Source organism: Danio rerio, chromosome 14, assembly GCF_049306965.1.
Source record: "Danio rerio strain Tuebingen ecotype United States chromosome 14, GRCz12tu, whole genome shotgun sequence".
Taxonomy (NCBI): Eukaryota; Metazoa; Chordata; class Actinopteri; order Cypriniformes; family Danionidae; genus Danio; species Danio rerio.
In genome coordinates, this window is record NC_133189.1 from 11,246,195 (window position 1) to 11,270,000 (window position 23,806).

Consider the following 23,806-nt stretch of genomic DNA (forward strand, 5'->3'; position numbering starts at 1 on the left):
CATTTATGTGATGGGAAAATACAGTTATATAGTATAGTTAATATCATAAATGTTTATATATATATATATATATATATATATATATATATATATATATATATATATATATATATATATATATATATAGGTAACACTTTACAATAAGGTTTATTAGTTAATGCATTTACTAACATGAACTAATCATGAACAACACTTGTACAGCATTTATTAATCATAATTGAACATTTACTGATGCATTATTAACATCCAAGCCCATGCTTGTTAATATTAGTAAATGCACCATGAGTTAACATGAACTAACAAACTACTGTATTTTCATTAACTAACGTCAACTAACATGAACAAATACAGTAGTAAATGTATTGTTCATTGTTTGTTCATGTTAGTAAATGCATTAATTAACATTAACTAATGAACATTATTGTAAAGTGTGACCTATATATATATAGATAGCTATATATATATATATATGTGTGTGTGTGTGTGTGTGTGTGTGTGTGTGTGTGTGTGTGTGTGTGTGTGTGTGTGTGTGTGTGTGTGTCTGTATGTGTTTGATATAATAATATAGCTATTATTAATATATAATGGTAATTTTATAATGTGTTCATAATTTAAAAACAAAAGATTGGGTAACACTTTAGGTTACAATTCATGGTATTAACAAACTATTAACTGACATTACTAGCTCAATAAACTACTAATTAGCTGTTTATTATTAGTTAGTAAGGTGGAAGCTGGGTTTAGGTTAGGAGTAAGATTAGGAATGTAAAATATAATCATGTTTTTTTTACTACTAATTAACAGTTAATATCTTGATAATAGGCAGGTCAAAAGCCAGTAGCTAAATGCAAGAAAGGGGACCTGGGAAAAAGTAAATCAAATTAAAAATAATGTATTTCACAGTTTCCATCATATTATAAAGGAAGGTACATTTTTTTAAGTACTGATTATCGTTGGAATCATTATTATTTATTTTGTACTGTAATTATTATAATAAAAAAGCAAAACATTGTAATGATTTGTGAAGGATCATCAAACACTTAAGACCGGAGTAATTATGATAAATTTAGCTTTGAATCATAAGACTAAATTAAATCTGAAACTAAAACAAAACAGTTTGTAACAATATTTTACAATTTAACAGCTTTTAATAGGGGTGTAACTGATCACGGTTGATCTCATACGATCACAACTCAGGGTTCGTAACCTGCAGATTAATACATTTTTTTAAATAGGAGATTAATTCTAAATTTGTAACAATCACAGAGAGATCTCCTCTCGCATCATTCACATGTTTGAAAGCAGTTTAGCCTGCATTTATGCATTTAGTGTAAGCTGCATGATTAATTATTTAAAGATCGGGATCTCAACACCCACGCACAATAAATTATAAATGATGGTGATTTTCATACGTTTATCAATTCTATGGAATTCAGCCTTTAGTCTTATGAGTTAGTTATGAAGTTACAAACAGTAAAATAACACAGAAGTATTGGGAGAACAGTTTATAGTTTAGATAAAACCACTGATGTTTATAATAAAGATTAAAATCATGTCGTATGCGTTTAACTTGAAGCTTAAAAATAAAAGTTGTAGACAACAATTACATTATTTAACCAATAGGAGGTGACAACCAGCCATCAAAAATATGCCACTGAATAATTCTTCATAAATGATGCATCTAGCAATAAAAAAAAAAGTTTTATGAGTGAGTAACTGAGGAAACGAAAATTACTGAAAATAAGACTAAAAATGAATATACATTGTACAAATTATAAAGTTAGATTTATACATTTAGCACCATCAACAACTGTTGTAGTAATTTTTCACAGTACTGAATATTTTACCGTTTATTTTTATTCAACTGATTATTTCTTCATTTTATTTTTTAATAAAATTACAGGTTCTAAGTTTTGTTTGTTAAAACCAAATGTTTCTTGCGGCATGAATGGAAAGCAAATTGGAAATGGAAAGCATTTGTCTCCTCCCTTTTTTTTTTGGGCTGATCTGAAAAATTGTCTGATCTGTGACTTAAAAAACCATAATGTGATACGAACAATTAGATTTATTAGGGGTATGAACCTACACCGGTCTCACGGTTCAGTTCTGTTGTGATTATTTTGCCTTCGGTTCAATTCGATATCTTGGCGTGTCACGGTGCATTGACGATGCTTTCCAAACATAATTGTTTTTTATTGTTTTCTTAACACAAGAATTGTTTTTTATTCAAATCTATAAATATATTAATATTTATCGATTATTTGTAATACAATTTTGTCATTTAATACAAGCAGTCAGATATATGAACTGTACCTTTAATTTAGATAATAATAAACACTCTTTTTGAATGTTTTAGAAAAAACTCAAATACATGCACAGAAGACAACCTGAGCATTTATAGCAAATAAACTAATGTAAATATGATCCTGCTTGCTTTTTGAGTGCTGTCAAGCGAGTTCTTACACCCCTTTAATTGGTCATGGTCTTTTCCCGCTCAACAGAAAGCGCTGCGCTTGGCTTTAAAAATGAAATCGCTGTACACCGATGAGTGACTTGGGAAGAAAAGCCGTATTTAAAGTCTATATGCGCATAATATATGGTTATCTCGGGTAATCCATAATAGACACAGTGAAGAAAACTCCCACCAGACACGTTCGTGTCTGGATCCACAAGTACCACTTTAACAGCCGAAAGGAGGAAAAGTTACCTCACGAACACGCCAGCGGGTAAAATGTCCTAAGTGTTTGTGTGAGTGAGAGAGAGAGAGAGACATAGAGGCAGAGGCAAAGATGGAGTTTTACAGCATTTCTCCCTAGTAGTGAAATAGCGGCTCGTGCTGTACCATTTCTCTGTGTCAATGAAAGACTGTCCAGCAAACTCACAAGTTGTGCACAGTTATCTGCTTTTTAAGTAGTAGGAGCGGTTTATTTACTCGCCCTTACCATAGTATTCTGCTATGACATCGTGCATGAGGGATAAATGACATCAGTACGTAATAACTGGTTATGATGTATTACAGAACTGCTATCGAATTGTCCCCATCTGCATCGCGGTAATTTATGATCTGTTACACCACTAGCGTTTAATGTATTTTTCATCGATAAATGGAGCCTTGGTGAGCAGAATTGGCTTCCTTAAAAAACATAATCAAATCTTACTGTTTCCAAACTTTAGACTTGTGTGTCTGCATTGTAACAGCCAACAAGTTGAATTGTTCTATGTGTAATTGTGTTTTTCTGTTTCTTCTAAAAGAATTGCCAAAAGGATGCTTCTGGCCCAGATCAAGGCCAACTATTCCTCTGGAGCTGACAGTTCATCAGATGACGAAAATGCAGACAAAGAGGACGGGGATTCGACAAAAAAAGAAAAAGATAATGCTAAGAAGGAAGACGAAAGTGGTGAGTTAAGTTAAGATTATGTAACACCATTGTGTTCATGTCCTGTATAAATAAATTGACGTTCTCTGTAGACTCTGATGAGGAGACGACTTCAGACTCTGGCTCAGATGTGGACTTGAAGAAAGGTGGACGCAGACACCGTTTGCTACGCAAGAAGTTGAGTCTAAGCGAGGGCGAGTCTGATGAGGAGAACGCTGTCAAAAACAAGAAAGAAACCAAAAAGAGAGGCAGACGGAAAGGTCAGTATCAAGTTGAGATTTATTGTTTTGCTGCATGTGTGGACATACAGTGGGATGGTTTCACATGACCACGGTGCTATATAAATAAACACAATCATTAAAATGAACACAATGCAATATGTAAGAGCTATTTTAAACCTATATGTAACTCACATACCAGATCGGTAATCTAACTATGCATATACTATACATAATTATACCGATAACCTACACTGTAAAACCCAACAGTCAAACTTAACTATTGAAATGAGTGTAGTTAACTCAAAATTGACTGAAAGTTAATTCTACTCATTTGAAAAGAGTTTTGAACTCTGTGTTGAAGGTAATGAGTTAAATACCTCATTACTTCAACTTAAATGTAATAAGTTCACAGTACTCTCTGACAGTAGTTTTTTAACGGTTTGTAGCAATCAGTTACCTCAAGTTGCCTTAACGGATTTTACAGTACTTAAATGGATAAGGTTCACAGTATTAGGATTAGTTTTTGAACTTAAATGGTTTTATGCAATCAGTTTCCGCAAACGGTTTGAGTTACCTTAATTTTTGGGGATTGACAGTGTAAGACAGACTATGCAAGTACTTTTTACATAAGACATGTAGATATTTTAAGGTTCCTGAAAACAAGTGTTGCAACATGAATTGTGGTACATTCCCAAGTAAACGTTGTTTTACTATTGAGTCTTTCTAAGAGGGAGTTTAAATTGTCCGATGCATATAGGGCCGGGATCACCAAACTTGTTCCTGGAGGTCCAGTGTCCTGCAGATTTAAGCTCCAACCCTAATCAAACACACCTGAACATGTTAATCAAGATCTTACTAGGTATACTTGAAACACCCAGGCAGGTGTGTTGAGGCAAGTTGGAGCTAAAACCCGCGGGGCATCGGACCTCCAGGAACAAGATTGCTGACCCCTGCTATAGGGTGTTTGCAATCACGTAGTTCTGGTGTGAATATGTGAAATTCAGATAGAGGGCAGGAAGAAGAAAAAAAAAACGAATGGAAGACATAGAGGAAAGTCTGTGCTTTTGCGATTTATACTAAGGGTTCTCAACTGGTTGACCATGGGACCCACATTTTTACATGGTGGTCAAGCCGCGACCCAAATTTTTAGTAACTTTAATATAATTTTAGGGAATTATAGTTCATTTGTATTTTCTTGGTAACATACATAAGTAGTGACCGATAAATCTTAAGAAAATCTCCAAGATTTACAAATAAACAATATTTTACTGCTGTTTTTTTAATAAAATTTATCACATTATAGAAATATTTCAGAGTAAAAGCGACAAATACTGTAAATGGTGGTTAGGGTAAGGAAAAGTTCAGTTACCATTAACTAAACTGAACTGTTAATAAAACATTAACACTGATCCGGTGGAAAAGAACAAACCAGCAAATTAAAGTGAAATTATTAAAATAGTCATAACCATTTTTATAATGACCACCAGTTATTTGCAGTAACTTCTGCTTTTGTGTGGGCTTTCTTGGCCTTTGCTACACGGAGAACACAGTAAGATGAGCGGAGTGTCTGTACTTGTTGTGAACATGAAGATGTTAGGCACTTTTGTGATTCCCTCAGCTATTGGAGTCGTCTTTGAAAATAGTCCACAGGTTTGTCCTTGCAACTGGGATGTTTAGTTTCTAAATGTCGTTTTAATCCAGAAGGTTTCATGCTCTCTTGTGAGAGCTCCTCACTACATATGACACACTGAGGTTTTAAGCCTTTTTTTGTCATCAATATATGTAAATCCACACTTTACATCTTCGGGGTTGTACTTGCGCTGAAATTCCACATGTCAAAGTGTACGGTTGTCGCACGCACATTTCAAAATAAAAGTCCGATTTTAGCAAAATAAGTTAAAAATTTAACTTTTGATCACACATTCTGCGAGCCGACCCACCAGTTGAGAAACACTGATTTTTATCATATTTTAAAGGAGATATAAATAGAAAATATCCACATATGTTGGTCATGATTATTATATCATAAAGGGGGACAAGTTTTCTACTGAACTAAAATATTTTTGCCATCGAGGCAGTACATACTGTATAAGCTATTACGTTACATCAAAAAATACTATAGTAAATACTATAGTGTTTGGATGCATGCTATAGATAACTACTAGCTACTAAATAAACTGTCGTGATTATATTGTCGCTGTGTTGCAACAAAACTTTAGAAATAAACAAATTATTCTATAGACTTTAGTTTTCTACACTATAATTATACACCATCACAATGCACCACAGTTTTTGAGAGGGTGCTCGCTGCAGAGCCATTTGAGGAGAGGTGAGCTCCAGAGAGGGGGAGCATGAGCTGTCGCTCCTCCTCCTGTAAGCTGTTTTAATGCGTACACCAACCCCACCCCTAACCCTACCCCCAGTGACATCACTCGTAGAAGAAGTGCAAAAAAGGTGGAGCTCAAGCTTAAGCTCCCCCTCTCTGGAGCTCACCTCTCCTCAAATGGCTCTGCAGCGAGCACCACTTGCAGTTTTTACTAACGTTACAGTATTTATCACAGTTTGTCAGTTTACTATGCTACAGTATTCTGTAACATTCATTAACAAAGAGTTGTTCGCATTATACACTTTTCTATGTGGTTCAAAAACATGTTTATTGTAAATTACTATATGTTTTCCCCTATGCGGATATCTTCCAGACATCACGAAATAACAGATAGAGCATACAAAAGTGCGGAGGCATAGTCTACATTACTATTTATTTGTTTTTGTTAGGGGAAAAAGTGCTGCACAAAAGTAACCGTCTAGTTTTGTCTGCATTTATTATTTGCTCTGTTGATGAACTTTCCATCGACAAACATTCACCACTGCTCCGCATCTTAATGTCATGTTACACTTGTATATTCTGCCGAAACGCCAGTAAAGACTTGGATTATTGCAAAACAAGATGGAGATTTCATTGCAGCAATTACATGGCAGGGTGCATTATTTATACTCTCCTGGATTTTGCGTAAAGGTGATGGTGTTTGTATCTGATTTATATACAATATTATATATAACTAGGCTTGGGGCGATAACCGTGTTCAAGGTATACCACGGTTTGGAAAAAGGTTTTTTTGCTATACCGTTCCTAAGGTATGAGTAAGATTTTTTTATTTACTTTTTTGTTGTTTTTTTAGGACAGCAGTATCTCTAGCAGAAAAGATCTCCAAAGATGCCGTTTTAAATTGTAATGAAATCAGCGTTTTTTAAAACAAATGAAAAAAGCAGAAGTCAATAATTCAATTAAATTATTTAGCCTGACATGTTTACTGCTCCAAAATATTTTTAATGTTTCCCAAATTAAATATATTGTGCACAAAGGAGAAAAGGTTTTGTTTTTTACACAGACATTTAAAAAGAATTTGTTTTAGAGCAGTAATCACAATACCTGGAAACCAGGATATTTATATCCAAGGTTATCATACCGACAAAATCTTTTACCAGCCCATGCCTGTATATATCACCACATTAATATATATCTTCACATAGCTAGGCCTGTATTTATCTTTATTGGAGCTGTCAAAGGAATTATCACATTTTAAAAAAGCTTGTGCACATGGATTTATAGAAAAAATGTTTATTACATGCCACATTTTCTTATATATTTTTTCTTTCCCCCCTTAATGAGCATATACTTTTGGAGTCTATTCACCTTATTCTTCGTCGACGAGCAGGTGCAGCCATTTGAATCTTTTTGGCTCGAGACTTCTGGTCTTATTCACTTGCATTCATTAAAAACTGCTCGTTTCGCTGTTTGATGTTGCAAACTGATATTTCCGTATTATATTATTCTACTTGGTCTGTATAATCATGCAAACATTTGTTTGTAGAGCAAGTAGTCTGAACGTTTTCAAACTATTATTCCTAGTCATTTCTCCGATAGGCGACTGAATCGGAAGTTCTAAAACAATCGCAAAAACAGGCGCACTTCCGCGTTTTAGAATAAGGTCAATAGAAGTCTGTAAAAACTGTTTTGCATTTCTTATTTTGGCCAATTTAAACAATTATAAACAACACAAAACAGAAATATTTTGATGTTCTGATAGCAATTCTATAAAGAGAAGAATCACTTCCTGCACTCCATCTAAATTTAATGTGTCATCAATGACATCATGTGTAAACAACCCATAGAAAGAGTTTTTTTACAGGTTGTTTATCAAGCCCACTCACCTGTGTGAGGCACACTTCAGAAACGCACAGTTTTTATATAGATATTGAGTAGAGATGCGCGGTTGGCGGTTATAGCCGCGGACTCCGCGGATAAACCGCGGATCGGGCGGATGACGTTACGAAAAAATAATATTTTAATTAAATTCGGGCGGGTGGCGGGCGGTTGTACTGTTTTTATAGGCATAGCTGGCGCACCAACGAAAAAGCATAGGACTGACTTCACAGAATGGGAGGAGGAATCGGATACACTAATTCTGAATGAAGTACAGAAGTATTCCTCTACAAACTTCAGTATAGACGGATCAGCAGAGGAAAATCTACTTCCTTTTGGGAGAAATAAGGCCAGTCATTCCCACGACTACAGCACCTTTCCAAGAGAATTCTATGCATTTCAGGAACAAGTGCTGCGAGCGGGCGCTCCTTCAGTGCAGCAGGAATAAAATGCTATTTTATTCCTGCATTGTGCCAAGAAAAAATCTAACTAGACCTAAGGTCAGGCATATTAAACCAATTAGCCTATGTTATTTAGGCTACACATATGTTCAATATTAACTTTTGAGTTCGGTCAGCTGATAATTTTACGTTCATATTGGTTTAGCCTATTCTATTCTAGACATGTTGGCCTCGCTTTTACGTTCCGAGGCTAAGGTTATTTTGCCAGAATTTCTTTGTCGCAACTGGCGTAGTATTCTGTTATGCTTCAAGTTTAAGGGTAATGGGGATAATCCTAAATCCATGGGTTATTGGGGCACTTGTCATACATGCACCTAGCCTGGTCAGACTTTATGTTCGCTCATATCTATTTTTCTAATTTAATTTCTAATTGTGGGGGTGACTGAGCCTACAAGGCTTAGGCACGATATGATGTTTTTATTAAAAAAAAATTCAACTGTTTGCCAAAGCATGCGACTATAGCCTATGCCTACATTAAGATATTTATGTTAATATTTTTTTACTGCCTGTTGTTTCTTTTGGCATATAAAATAGGTATTGTCTAGGGATGTAACGGTATTGTAAATACCGTCATACCACAATATTAATTCTTTTCGATATTACCGTAGTCGCATGACTCGGTAAAACTATAGGTCTTCTGAGAAAATTTGCTCAGGCGAATGAAGCGAACGCGAGGTACCGGAAACTACAATTCCTATCAGCCCAGGCTTGGCCATCATCCCTTGCGGTCTGTTGTCGCTACAGATCCAGTAATGCGGAAATGGAGTGTGCTGCTAGAAGCGGGGATGAAAAAGACCTGGGTGTTGTCGCCGCGCGCGTACTGAATAGTGGTGTTGTCGCGCGAGTTCTTATCAGCTGTGTTGTCGCGCGCGTACTGTAAAGCGGGGACGGAGGGTATGTCGCGTCGCGGGGGCACTTTTGATCATTTTGGAAGGGAACTTTCTATCCAAGACTAAAAAGGGCATGTGCACTGCACAGGTTGAGCCCTGTGTGTGCACGTGCCTGCAAGTTGGGGAATAGGACTAATAATCAGTCATGGGGACTGCAGAAACACAGCACACTGTTCAGATTGATGCAGACATGAGATCTCTATCTCACTCATGGTTTGTGCTCTCAAGTGGGGGAAAGACAATGCACAACGTTACCCACTGCTGTCAACCTGGGCCAAGTCCTATCTCTCTGTCCCAGAAACCTCAGTCCCAAATGAGAGGGTTTTTTTCTGTTGCAGGGGACATTGTAAATACCCAGAGATACCAGCTTTTACCAGATTATATTTATATGATAATTTTCCTTTAAACCCATCTCTATCTAAGTGAGTGAGTGATTAAATGTTGAATGTGATGAGTTTTCAACACTACTAAATTGAAACTTAATTTTTTTTACATGGTTTAATATTTTTTTACTATTAAAATTGAAGTTCCTGTTTCAAAGCTTACAGATAGATGGCTAATTTGTATGTCATTGACACTTTTGGCACTTTTTTGGAGTATTTTCATAAGTTTTGTTTTTTCCTGTAAATGATTCAATAATTACCGTACCGTGACATTCATACCGGGGTTTTACCGTACCGTGAAATTCTGATACCGTTACATCCCTAGTATTGTCTGATAGAGATATAAATAAAGGTTCATCTTGTCGCAGAACTGGTGTTGTTTCCGATTTCTACAAGCTCAATAACATCCACAGCAAAAAATAAAAAATAAATAAATAAAAAAATAGTCGAAAAACTGTGCCCATTAATTAGATGTGCAAGGCAATCAGGTACGTTTTTGGGGTTGCTATGGACAACTACAAATGTAAACATTATTAGGCTATAATGTAAATGACTTATTATTCTATCTATTTACTAAAAAATAAAGTGAAATAGGCATTTAGTAGTAGGCTAAATAGCAGCATGTTGAAATGATGTGTCAATGCGTTTTCTATTAGACTACAATAAAAAAAGTTGTATAATACAGTGCGATTTATTTAATTTATTTATTTATTTTTTGTCCTTGTGCGGCGATTGGAGACGGGGTTCACTGCTGATATTCTGAGAGCTCGGGTGCTTCTCATTTCTTTTTTGTGCATCCTCGTTTCCTTTCCTTGCTTTCTTTCCCGTGTTTCCACCCCACCGGAATGCGGTACGAGGGAAGGACGCAAGGAAAAGACTCTTGGACCGAGGAATCGAATCAAGTGAAAAGACACGTCTTCGTATCTTTAGCGTCACTTCAAACCGTCTTCAATTGCACGTTTGGATTAACTGCATGTCTACATTAAAGTCATTCTCTATTCTATAATGATCAATAAAGAAACATTCATTTAATAATAAAAAGGAATAAGCCATTCAAATAAAGAGCCCAATCAGCAGATGGCGAGCGGGTGCGGTTTGAAAAATTGGTCAAAAATGTTACTGCGGATGGATGGCGGACGGATGATGAGTTTTGTCATGCGGTTGCGGATGAAATAATAGCCCATCCGCGCATCTCTAATATTGAGGGATTTTAAGGTGTCAAACTGTTTGTCGGAAATGGTTTTGATGGTTTTATTGTTGTATATTTGTGTAGTGGACAGCGATGATTCAGCAGACTCCGACTTTAAGCATTCGCGCTCAGACTCCAGTGATGCTTCGGCTCTCAGTGAGGCTGTGAGTGAAGATGAAGATGACGAGAAGAGCACTAAACGCAAAACGCGGTAAGGAGTTCTGCTGTTCTTTATTCACCTCTCTGACAAGATTCTAGAGAGCACTTTTACATGGCAGCAGGGTAGCACACACTGGAATGTTACACTCGGTCACCTGACCCAAATTCAGTTTAGACAAAGAGGAAATCAGTATTTCTGCAGTGCAGACCTGGCAGTGCATCACGAAGGAATGCATCCCATATCTCTTGCAATCAGTCAGTTAATGTTGAGACTTTTAGCCTAGAGTCATTCCTATTGTTTTTGGTTAATCTCATGCTTCAATGATTATCTGATCTACTTTTTTTTGCATGCGCTGCCAGTGTTCTGGAAATTTCTGGTCAGAATAAATTTCTTAGGAGTTTTCAAAGCCAGTATGACTTCTATTCTAAATGCAACAAAGTCGAGTTATGTTTGCAGAAGTAAATTCCGAATTTCTGCTGAGCAATTTTTTTTTACCATGTACAGCATCAATTCCTAATGGTTAATCAACAGCTGTCATGTACTTCTAGCTGCTAAAAAGTTTTAAATAGTTTATTTGCCACCACACACAGTTACTACACACAGACAGTAGTCAGGAGATAAAAATACAACAGTTTTCTCTTATAAATAAGAAAAATTACATTCATTACAATTAGTCCAGGGTAATGAAAATCTCTTAGTTCTTTTAAGTTTTTGAAATAACAGTATATGTGAAAAGGATCACAACCCAGAGTTTGGAATACACGTGACCCGCAGATTAACAACTTTTTTAACTTGTAGGTTAATCCAACATTTAAAACAATTACAGAGAGATCGCCTCCCACTCATTCAAATCAAGTGTATGAAAGCATTTTGGCCTTCCTGTAAAATATAACAATATAACAAAAAAATGCTTTCTTAGGTTATTAATTAAAGGTGTTTTCTGTCACTGTTTGTTTAGCCTACATGAAGTTTTATATGTGAATTGTTGAATCATTTGTTGAAAATAAACATGATAGGTTGCACAAGATGTTAGATTTCCATATTTAGCATTAACAGCAACAGTAGCAAAGATCATTTTTCATACTGAATATTTTCCTTTTTTCAGCTGGTATTTTCTTGATTTTTATTTTCATTACAATTACTGGTTCTAAGTTATGTTTGTTAAAACCAATGGTCTTTTGCAGAAATATTTTTGTATAAATGAAAAGCTAATAACATTTGTCTGTTTCTCAAAAATGTAGTGTGATCCGAACCGTTAGATTTGTGATCCGTTACACCACTCATATATATGATTTTGTGTGTGTGTGTGTGTGTGTGTGTGTGTGTGTGTGTGTGTGTGTGTGTGTGTGTGTATATACTGCTCACACACACCAAATTTCAATGTTTTAATCGGAATGAGTAATTATGCAACATAATTGTTTTGTAAAACAATAAATGATAATAAAATTAAAAATATTTAAATGCATTTTAATTGAACAAAAGCCATAAAAAACATTTCTTTTAATCGTTCTTAGACTATCATTAAAACGTTTGTGATATCACAGCTTTTAGAAAAAATTCCACACTCAACATTTACAATGAAATACTGGATCAGCAAGAAGTAATGGCTGATGAAAATTCTGCTTTGCCATCACTTAAGAAAAAGCATTATCATTTTTTTAATTTTAAATATGATTTAGAATTTAGATTTATTTATTTATTTGTTTATTTATTTAATTGTAAAAATATTTCTCAGTGTGTGATGAGACTGCTGCCTTTGTGAATATAATATATGCTGCTCAAAAAATAAAGGCAGTACACTTTTTCAGAAACTTGGTTTAAATGAATGTACGGATTGCAGGCGTTACATGATAATGCATGTGTGAAGTGATTTAAATCATATTTATGCATATTTTTTCAAGATCAATCCAAACATGTCTTCTGCCTCTTACTACCACGTCTGCTTTTTTTTTTTGTAAGAAATTATAGATTATATATGATTATGGTTCATTCATCTTTTACTATGAACAAATCTTATTACTTGTCTAGCGAGGAAATACAATTTATCACTATTTTAATAACTGTAAACTGTAGGTCATCCAAAAAAGCTGCAAAGGACAAAGAAAGAAGTTACAAGAAAGAGAAGAAAAAACGCCGCCGCATTAAGGTTCAAGAATCCTCATCCAGTGGCAAGGTGCTGTATAGAAGAGATACAAATCAGCTTGTAGAAAAGTAAAGAAATTGTTGATGTTTTCAGGTGAATCATGTCTAGCTTTTCTGTTCCACAGAGTGGAGAGGAGGAGGGTGAAGAAGGTGATGAGGATGATAAAGGAACTCCCAAAGGTCGCAAGAAGATTCGCAAGATCATTAAAGATGACAAACTGCGGACAGAGACCCGCGATGCCCTGAAAGAGGAAGAGGACAGAAGGAAACGCATTGCTGAAAGGGAGCGCTTGAGGGAAAAACTGCGAGAGGTAGAAAGATGCAAAAATATTTAGTGCTTAATATAATAAATGTTTAGCGAATGAGAACCAGTGTTTGTTAATACTTTTATATAATTTATATTAGGGATTCACGATATTGGAAAAATCTGACATTGCGATAGTTTGTTTTGCTGTAAAATGAATATAATATCAACAGTAGATTTGAATAGCTCTATTTGGAAATATTTCATTAATTTAGATCGACTGGGATTTTCAAGTATTTTTCTATCCAGTGGATCTGCATAAATTATAATAAATTGCAAGCAAAACTAATTAAGTAAACAATGCTTTATGGTTTTCTAGGGAGTCTAACTTTATGTAAAGAACCTGAACAATCAGGTAAAATAGCAGTGTAAAATAATATAATCACCACTCTAAATAATAAAAAATTAATATTTAACAAAATCTCTATCTTTTATCTTAATCTGATGAGCCTATTGCAGATATGCGATATAAATGCTCAAGCAATATATTGTTCTGCTCTTATTTATGAGTGCAGTCATGCATCAAGATGGTTTGTGAAAAAGTTGCAACATTAAAAGTACACTGTTTACATTTTTCATTCTATTTAGCAATATTTTTCCTTTTTATGTTGGATCTGTAATCATTCGTTTTTTAAAAAATGTTAATAATATTTATTTGAAATAATTACATTAACCAAACTTTTGCCCTAAAGTTTTAAATAAAGTTAGAAATAGGATCACATATAAATGAGTAATGTATTTTACATGTGGTCAATGTATATAAACTAGGCACTGTACGTAGTTATCAGGATATAAGTTGACTTGTATTGTGATATTAAATGTTTGTCATATTGCCCAGCCCTAGCTCAGTGATGTGAATCTGTTCTGCCTTTTCATTGCTTTTATCTTGTGCTAAAAACAAAATTTCTTCTCTTTGGATTCAGACTATTGAAGTAAAGGAATCATCACAGGTCACGTGTCCCATCACCACCAAGCTGGTGCTTGACGAGGACGAGGAGACCAAGGAACCACTAGTGCAGGTTCATAGGAACATGGTGACCAAACTCAAACCACATCAGGTGGATGGTAAGTCTGCATTCGACACACTTCTTTTTTTGTGCTTATCACAGCTGTTCTCATTTCTAAATGAAGAACACATGAAAAACTCAAAAGGCAATTGATAGATTTGTGTTTTTATCATATTTGTAGGTGTGCAGTTCATGTGGGACTGTTGCTGTGAGTCAGTGAGGAAGGTGGAGAAGTCTGCAGGGTCTGGCTGCATTCTTGCCCATTGCATGGGTCTGGGAAAAACCCTCCAGGTAATTAGAAGCTTTGTTGTAGTATGATTTTTGAGTAGGTAAATCCACTGCCATTGTTCTGTGTTTGAATGTTGTTCTCTTGGTCTCCTGCAGGTGGTGACGCTTCTCCACACTGTACTGCTGTGCGAGAAGCTGAACTTCTCCACTGCTCTGGTAGTGTGTCCACTCAACACTGTGCTCAACTGGCTTAATGAGTTTGAGAAATGGCAAGAAGGCCTTAAGGATGAGGAGAGTTTAGAGGTATGGAATTTTGTCAATTTTTTAATTGCTCATTGTCGTAATTTTAATAATCATAATGTTTCCTTTGAAGCTCCACATGAATAATGTTGTTTAATGTATTTTTTCTACTATTACTATGATTAGCTATAAGGGGTCCTCAGTAAGTGGAAGTAAAATTGAAATGTTTTAAATATGCTAAGATGTTTTGCCTCTGTTTTATTGTCATTTGTAAGTCAAAAATATGTCCGCCTGTTTTTTTTTTTTTTTTTTTTCATATATTTTTTTATTATTTTTATTTTTATTATTTACATCCACCATGAATTAGTCACATGACTAAAACACGTCATGGTTTTTCACAGTCCATACTGCAATGTTTTTAATTTGATGATCCACATTGGACAGCATTTTAAAAAGATACCTCTAAACATTGTCTCAGTGTTGAGGAAATGCGAGACTGAAAATACGAAACAAAAAAATATGCATTTTTAAACAAAAATGTATTTGTGTGGACGAAGAAAAAAAACATGAGTCCCGTTGCCATTTATTCTGATGGTGTATTTGGTTTCAGGTGACGGAGTTGGCCACAGTGAAGAGACCTCAAGAGAGAGCGTATGCTTTACAGCGCTGGCAGGAAGATGGTGGTGTCATGATCATGGGCTACGAGATGTACCGCAACCTGACGCAAGGACGAAACATCAAGAGCAAAAAGCTGAAAGAGACCTTTCAGAAAACTCTTGTTGATCCAGGTGAAGCTAGTGCATTAGCATAGTTTCCACTATCTGCTCCTAAAAATGCTTTCATTGGGTTTGCCCCTTTCAAAATCCTTAACCGCTAATCATTCAGCACCACACAGATGTAAATAATCTTTTTTTTTCTTTATGCACAGGTCCAGATTTTGTCATCTGTGATGAAGGTCACGTGTTAAAGAATGAAGCGTCTGCAGTCTCCAAAGCCATGAACTCTATCAAGACTCGTCGACGAGTGGTGCTAACAGGAACTCCACTGCAGAACAACCTGATCGAGTGTGAGTGATGTTATTGCTAGTGCTTAGAGCGTAACAGTACAAAAAAAATTGTAGTTCAGTGAAGTCTATGAATTTTAACACACAATTGACCCTTCACCGGCAGTCTGATTGACAGGGCAATCATACCGGAGATATTCTGTGCCCCTGTAGCTCTTTTGCTATTTTGGCCGACAGGCTTCGTAGTAGAGTAACATTGGAGATAACATCAAAAATGGTAAAAATGTCCTCGTATGGGATCTGCAAAGCACACATCAGTTACCGAGAATGACTGTGAAATATACAATTTCACTTTCTCGAAGAGAATTGCATGTAATGGAGATGTTTGTGGTTCTATCATTGCTTAACAGATGACTAAAAACACTAGCATTCAAGACTGATGATTTAATCTTTTCTGTTATTGGACCAGACCAGCCCACTTAACTTTAATTTATGTAGAAGTGACTTGTCACCTGAGGTGGGTAGTAACGAAATACATTTACTTTGTTACATTTACTTGAGTAGTTGGATAACGTGGGGCGAGGCAGTGGCGCAGTAGGTAGTGCTGTCGCCTCACAGCAAGAAGGTCGCTGGTTCGAACCTCGGCTCAGTTGGCGTTTCTGTGTGGAGTTTGCATGTTCTCCCTGCCTTTGCGTGGGTTTCCTCCGGGTGCTCCGGTTTCCCCCACAGTCCAAAGACATGGTTCAGGTGAATTGGGTTGGCTAAATTGTCCGTAGTGTATGAGTGTGTGTATGTGAATGTGTGTGTGGATGTTTCCCAGAGATGGGTTGCGGCTGGAAGTAAAAACTTGCTGGATAAGTTGGCGGTTCATTCCGCTGTGGCGACCCTGGATTAATAAAGGGACTAAGCCGACAAGAAAATGAATGAATGAATGAATGAGTTGGATAACGTGTAGTTTTTAAGCACATTTAAAGATGTGTACTTTTACTCTAACTTAAGTAAATTATTTGAGAGAAATTATCACTCTTTCTTCACTACATTTGGCGGCGTTCCTCCGTAACTGTCAAATGATAATAAATATGATTTATATGACTTGTTGGTAAATATCGCAAGGCGCCGCATTAAAGATGTTATGTAAAGAGAGGTTGGTATAGAGACACGTCTCCCACTTTCGGTTAGAGTGTGCGATTTCGTTTGGAATGATGGCTGAAGTCCAGGAAGACATGCGAGTTTACACTGCGGTCACGCCATGGCCATCTGCGGTTTTGAGACGGATAGTCACGCTGTCTGTGCAGTGAGTTTATCGGGCCAGGTCACCCGCTGCCTCAAATTCAGCCTACTTTTACTCCAAGATGTCAGCAAGAATAGATTGATAATGTGATGCACGCTGTACATCGAACCGACATCACTACATATACATGAATTTACAGTTCCGACCTGAAAAAACTCATAGTGGTAAGAGTCAAAATTAGCCTGATTTAAACCTTACTAATGGCAACTATGGGGCAACTAAAGAAACCACTGTTTGAGGTCAGAATTATTAGCCCCCCTGAATTATTAGCCCCCTTGTTATTTTTTTTTTTCCCAATGTCTGTTTAACAGAGAAGATTTCTTTCAACACATTTCTAAACGTAATAGTTTTAATAACTGATTTATTTTATCTTTGCCATGATTACTAGATATTTTTCAAGACACTTCTATACAGCTTAAAGTGACATTTAAAGGCCTAATTAGGTTAACTAGGCAGGTTAGGGTAATTAGGCAAGTTATTGTACAAAGATGTTTTTTCTGTAGACAATTTAAAAAAATATATAGCTTTATTATCGAAATAATCGGAGGGCGAAAAATTTTGTCTTCAGCTAAAATATAAAATTTACAATATATTATTTGCATGAGTATTTTTTAAGTAACTTTTAAGATTGTTACATTTAATTGAGTTTAGATTTTGGTCACATGGCTAAAATAACCAGTGAACTACGTGAGGACTCTGAAAATGAGTTATTTTAGCTGCATGTCCTGGAGACCCAGATAAACAATGAATTAATCTTTACTTTCTCCTTTACTTTCGTATTTGCTTTATTGTGTGTTGTTTAATGTACTATAGTTTGCCTACGTTTATAAAATATGTCAGGGTAACAATGTGTAACATTTTAAATGTTTAAATGATCCGTACTTGTTGATCACTGCACTTGTTGGCTATAGCTTCAGTTTGTTTTGTTTTCTAGCTTCTCTATCCCTCTACATATATTTATATCTCCCTCATATGCATATTGCAGACCTTTATGTCTTCTTCTGTCTGTTTTTCCTGAAACGATTCACTATTTCGTTGGGAGTGCACGAATTGATAGGGGAGCGCCAGGCTGAAACTGAAAGCTTGTTAAACATGAAGTGGTGCTGGTTTGCGAAAGGTCAGTTTCTTGCTAGCCTTTATACAAAGTGTAAATAATGATGTAAATATCATTTACTGCCCACAGATCACTGTATGGTAAACTTCATCAAGGAGAACTTGCTGGGATCAGTGAAAGAGTTCAGAAACCGCTTCATCAACCCCATCCAGAATGGCCAGTGTGCTGACTCCACGCTCGTTGATGTCCGTGTCATGAAGAAACGTGCGCACATTCTCTACGAGATGCTTGCTGGATGTGTCCAAGTAAGCCAAAGGACTACAGCCATCAAAAGCATGACTTTAATATTACCTGTCAGATCATATGATTTTACATTTACTGTGCTAAGTTATCATCATTAACATGCTATTGCAGTTTAAAAAACAAATTTGAATCGGCTTTTTTGTTTGTGTTTGTTTATTTTCCATTTTGCTTTTAAATGGAGTCTTAGTCGTTTTGAAATTAGTTTGTCTTGTTTTTTCATTTTTAATAAATTAAATGATAAATGTGAATTGTTGTGAATTTGTTAAACACTTTAGGGCCAAATTCTCAACATTAACTAGTTGGTTATTTTCTTCAACCAACTGATAAAGTTAGTGGAACCAGTTTAGTCATATATGAGGGTGTACTCACATGAGGCATGGCTGCCTTGAAACAGTTTTGTAGCACGCTTTGCACTCACATTAAACGCATACCTTGCCCGAGCCCAACCGAACCACACTCTGGCACACCGGGCCATGGCCGGCCAACTGGCACGGAGCACTCACACTTGTCAAACAAACCGGGTAATGGGGATCTATCGTGCCCGAGCACAGTTCGAATAGCCTAGTGTGAGTACACTCAAGAATGAAACTGGAGCCCTGGGCTGGAGCTCCATGCTTTAACAAGAGCTCTGCCTCTTTTTGTAGCAAAAGATTTGTAGCTTATTTTTTATATTTGACAGTAAATAATTTTGTTGTCATTTTCTTAATTTAACTGTTTTAAACATTTTACTAATAACTGAAAAGCAAGTTCAAATGACCACTTCCCCTCTTGCTCTATCAAAATCTCTGAGATTTAATTTATTAAAATAAGGGTAAGATCAAACTGCCTAATCTCAGTTTTTTGTTATTCTTGAGAATAACTTTTAATAAATGCTGTAAATAATAACTTGTAAGACTGATGTATGGTATTTGGTGTTGCAATAGGGGAATTTGTTTCTTTACAATGTACTTATATCAAATCAATCAAAATCTGTGACTATTGAACTGTAATAGAAACCGAACTGAAGATTTGGTGAACCTTACCAGCCCGACTAATAACACTCATAACTGAATTAAAATTATAAGTGAAATATCTGCTGAATAAAATAATTTTTTGTCATCCACAGAGAAGAGATTACACTGCCCTTACTAAATTCCTGCCACCAAAACATGAGTATGTGTTAGCGGTGAGGTTATCGCCCATCCAGTGCAAGCTTTATCGATACTATCTGGACCACTTCACAGGTAAGATTTTATTCCCTGTTTAGTCCACATCTTTGTTGTAAAAAAATAATCGGTTCCGCCATTTACAATACTTTGAATTTATAAAAAAATTGTTCCCCAACATTAAATTATTATTATTATTATTAATATTATTATTATTCTATTGTTGTCTTGGCATTGCTTAAGCAATGGGAAATGTATGGGAGACAAATAATTGCTATCATAAATATAATTGCGAAATGTATATTTCAACATAAAGTATTTTATTTTAAAAACTCATTCATTGAGTTTCTGACCACTGAAAATTATCAGGCAAAAATAGCAATTTAGTTTTTTGGACAAAACAGAAAAACAGCCAAAATTAAGAGCTGAAAAAAGGTTATGATGTTCTGTACAGTGCACTGGTTTCATTTTCCCTCCAGCCATAGCCACTGCACGGAGTGAAGCTGCTTAAATACCGGACATGGAAAGCACTGCACTATTAACTAACTCATTCATTTCATTGCACCAAACAAAGGCCAGTTTGTTGCTGAGTCGACCAAAACAGAAGAGCAGTGGTCCACACATGCCAGGGTCAAAGAAAAAAAAGCTTAATATTTCACTCAATGCATATTCCGTTCATTAACTTATAATACTTCCAGATGAAGTCCAAATTATTAGCCTTCCTGTGAAATTTAGATTCTTTTTCAAATATTTCCTAAGTGATGTTTAATAGACCAAGAAAGTCTTAAGAGCATTCCCTGTAATATATATATATATATCTGCTGACGCTCAGACCAGCACCTTTTTGTGTCCGGCCAGGGTTTCTAAATCTACTAAAATGTCCGGGATTTAATTTTGCTTTCGTTTTCAAAGCTGTCGTTAATTTTATGCACACACCCGCGAGAGAGAGAGAGAGAGAGAGAGAGAGAGAGAGAGAGAGAGAGAGAGAGAGAGACATTAAATAACTTGCGTCAAAACTTAAGAAATCTAAATTAGCTGCAGAATATGTGTACACCATTAGAAATGGCTAAACAACTCATTCGCCTTATCTAAATAATCTACACATTTTGTTCTTATAATTATAATGTTTTAGAGATATTGTCTATTTTTTTTATTTTTATTTTTTGTCATTTGTCATTATTAATTTGATGTCAATATATTACCTATTTTATACATCTAAAATGCTTTGGCAATACTGTACAAAATGTCATGCCAATAAAGCAGCCTGAACTTGAATGAGAGATAGAGAGAAGCAGATTTAGTGTAAAAGTTTAAAACCTATACTAATAAAAAAAATCGAATTATGTTATTTTTGTGTAAAAGTTTAAAACCTATACTAATAAAAAAAATCAAATTATGTTCTTTTTGTGTAAAAGTTTAAAACCTATACTAATAAAAAAATCGAATTATGTTCTTTTTGTGTAAAAGTTTAAAACCTATACTAATAAAAAAATCGAATTATGTTCTTTTTGTCGCATATAGTTAACTATTTATGTGCTGTGGGTATAAGGTATGTTTCAATCCGGACACTACAGGAAGTATATTTCAAACTTGTGGGAAGCACTGAAAAAAAAATAAAAAATTCATTGACAGATAAAACCACTGTTATTCAATAACTTGTCTAATTACCACAATTTGCCTAGTTAACATAACCTAGGTAAGTCTTTAAATTGCATTTTAAGCTGAATATCAGTTGTTTGCAAAATAATAGAAAAAAATTATGCACTGTCACAATGGCTAAGACAAAAAAACAGTAGTTATTAGAAATTAGTTATTCAAATTGTTGTTAAAAAAATCTTCAGCAGTAGAGAAATATGTGTTTAAAGAATTAACAGTTCAAAGGAGGGCTTATAATTTTGACTGTCTCCGTATACACCCAACATGCTTGCCAGAAGAACAAAGTCTGGTCAAATAACCCACTTATAGGTCATTTCTGTGTAGCACACCTGTTCCTGCTGTTTGCTATAGCACTACTGTGCTGACGTGGAAACACTGGTAAAATTGCACCGCATGTTCGACTTGATCATTTTAATAATTTTACCCTGCTCAACCTTATCCCTGTCTATGAGGCGCCGAACTCGGTATCAGTCCGCAAGAGAGACCGTGTTCACTTCGCTTCGCACTGAACTAAAGTTTTTTTTTTTTTTTTTTTTTTAATCAAACGTCCTCACACACAACAAATCAATTATGAAATTCGTTGCCAACACTTTTGGTAATCGATTTAATAGATTTTTTGTTGCAGTCCGATTTCTGTGCATCCCTAGTCTTTAATGTGAGGTGAAAACAGCTTTTCCCCAGCCCCTTTTTCAATTAAGTGGTTTAGTGGTGTTACAGCTCAGATGGCGATTGTTCTGAAGCAGTTTTGCAGCTGGGATAAGAAGAACAGCAGCTGGCTCCAGGCCGCAAGGCTATCTGAACAAATTCCCACGTCCTTATCTAATGAAGAGCTTTGGGAGAATTTTCAAGCCAGAGGCTCATTAGGCCGGCTTTTCTTTGAGCCACAGCTATGCTACTGCACTACTGTTGTGACTAAGGGGTGCAGACCCCCAGAGACCACCAACCAGACACTGTCTTTCCCTTAATGCCTGCGCTTTTGTCCTGGTGGCCTGCTTGCCCAAACCCTGATCCAATTTCATGCTGCATTTAGGTGAGCTCACATTCAGTGTTTTGCACAATATACTGTGTAAAAGCTGCTGTGTGTTGTATTTTTTTAAGGTATGCTCTTCAACAATGCATACAGCAACGATTATAGCCTAGCCTGTTTCCGGCTGACATTAGAATGTGAGAGGACTGTTTTTAGTATTTCAAATTGGGCAGTATGTCAGAAATGCTATGAATTGGCTGATTTAAACTGGCCAATAACAGACAAGGCTTTAAAACACAAACCCCCAACACACTTGGGACACTTTTTTTTTTCAACATATAATCCATCCAAAATGGGAAAATATATATTAATAAAATACCCCACTTTACTACAGGGCTAAAATCTTGTTATTTAAATCAATAGGAGGTCATGCCATGGGTTGTACTTTCCATGGTCTTATGTTTCCTGTCTGACACATGTATATGAATAGATGTCAGATGAACAAGAAGTGGAGATTGGCCAGCTCTTGACCTGAGTTTGTTATAATGGCTTATAGCAGAGTATTGCTTGATTCTGATTGGTTGTTGATCTCACATACAAGAGCAAAAGAACCAAATGCCAAATATAAATGTCAAAGTATTTCTATTTTTAACACAACCCTATCTTTTATTTCATCCAAACACGCACATATACAGTTGACACGCTCTCAAACAAAGAAATGTACCCATGAACGTACCTGCTAATTGCAGAGAGGCTGATTCCTGCTCTGCCTCCTCATTACACGGATCACTTTTACATTTAGCCGTGAGCAGCAATTAATGGGCTAAGCACTAGCTTATTAACTGAGAAAGAATGAAGAGCTAAAAATAGCTTGAAGTATCAGAGTAATAATAAAACCTACATTCGACTGCACACAACAAGAGATAGACTGGAAGTCCTTCATTTCCATTGGAGACTAGTCCGGGAGCTGCGTAGACTTCCGATCAGCTCCGTTTGTGGAAAATTCGAATCCAAATTGAGCTGCGGATCCATTGAAATATTTTAACTCCTGCGACTAGATCGTATGCGGCCGGCCGATCGGATGTAATGTATTCCAGAGTTGTCAAAGCAGGTCTGTGTGCTCGAAATGAGAAATTCTATATTTAGAAAGTTTATATTAAAACATTTCTATTCATAAATGTAAGTAATAAAGCAATAAAATATAATTTATGTTGTCTCCACATTCCCTCCAATATTTTAAGCGGTCTATGAGTTTCAAGTATTCATTCATTCATTCATTCAACCATAGTGAACGCACAGAGAATAATGGCTCTTGCTTTTGCACTCCTTTATTTCAGTCACTGCGAGATCAGCTTCTCTCCCATGGTGCATCTCAGAACTGAAAATTCTGTGCGATTGCAACAAGGGGGGCGTATTCCAACAGTCATGTCCAAATGTCATGTGCAGTGGAAAGGCGGCTTACCACTAATTGAAGACTATTTTAAGATGATTTTGGTTAATTGGGTGAAACAAATTAATAATACAGTTCGGGAGTGTACATAGTAGACACTTCTAGTTAGGACATCCAGCTAGTTTTACAAA

General features: G+C 35.8%; 1 protein-coding gene across 4 annotated transcripts in view; it reads left to right on the plus strand.

Moving 5' to 3' along the window:
* The window catches only part of atrx (ATRX chromatin remodeler), an 82,054-nt gene that overhangs the window by 24,028 nt on the left and 34,220 nt on the right, over positions 1-23,806 (plus strand). For all 4 annotated transcript variants that reach the window (XM_021480976.3, NM_200653.2, XM_073921190.1 and 1 more), the window contains 12 exon segments: positions 3,253-3,398; positions 3,470-3,637; positions 10,810-10,936; positions 12,959-13,058; positions 13,153-13,338; positions 14,255-14,396; positions 14,520-14,629; positions 14,723-14,869; positions 15,417-15,594; positions 15,735-15,872; positions 18,284-18,459; positions 19,563-19,680. In XM_021480976.3, coding sequence (XP_021336651.2) covers positions 3,253-3,398; positions 3,470-3,637; positions 10,810-10,936; positions 12,959-13,058; positions 13,153-13,338; positions 14,255-14,396; positions 14,520-14,629; positions 14,723-14,869; positions 15,417-15,594; positions 15,735-15,872; positions 18,284-18,459; positions 19,563-19,680 — 1,736 coding nt within the window.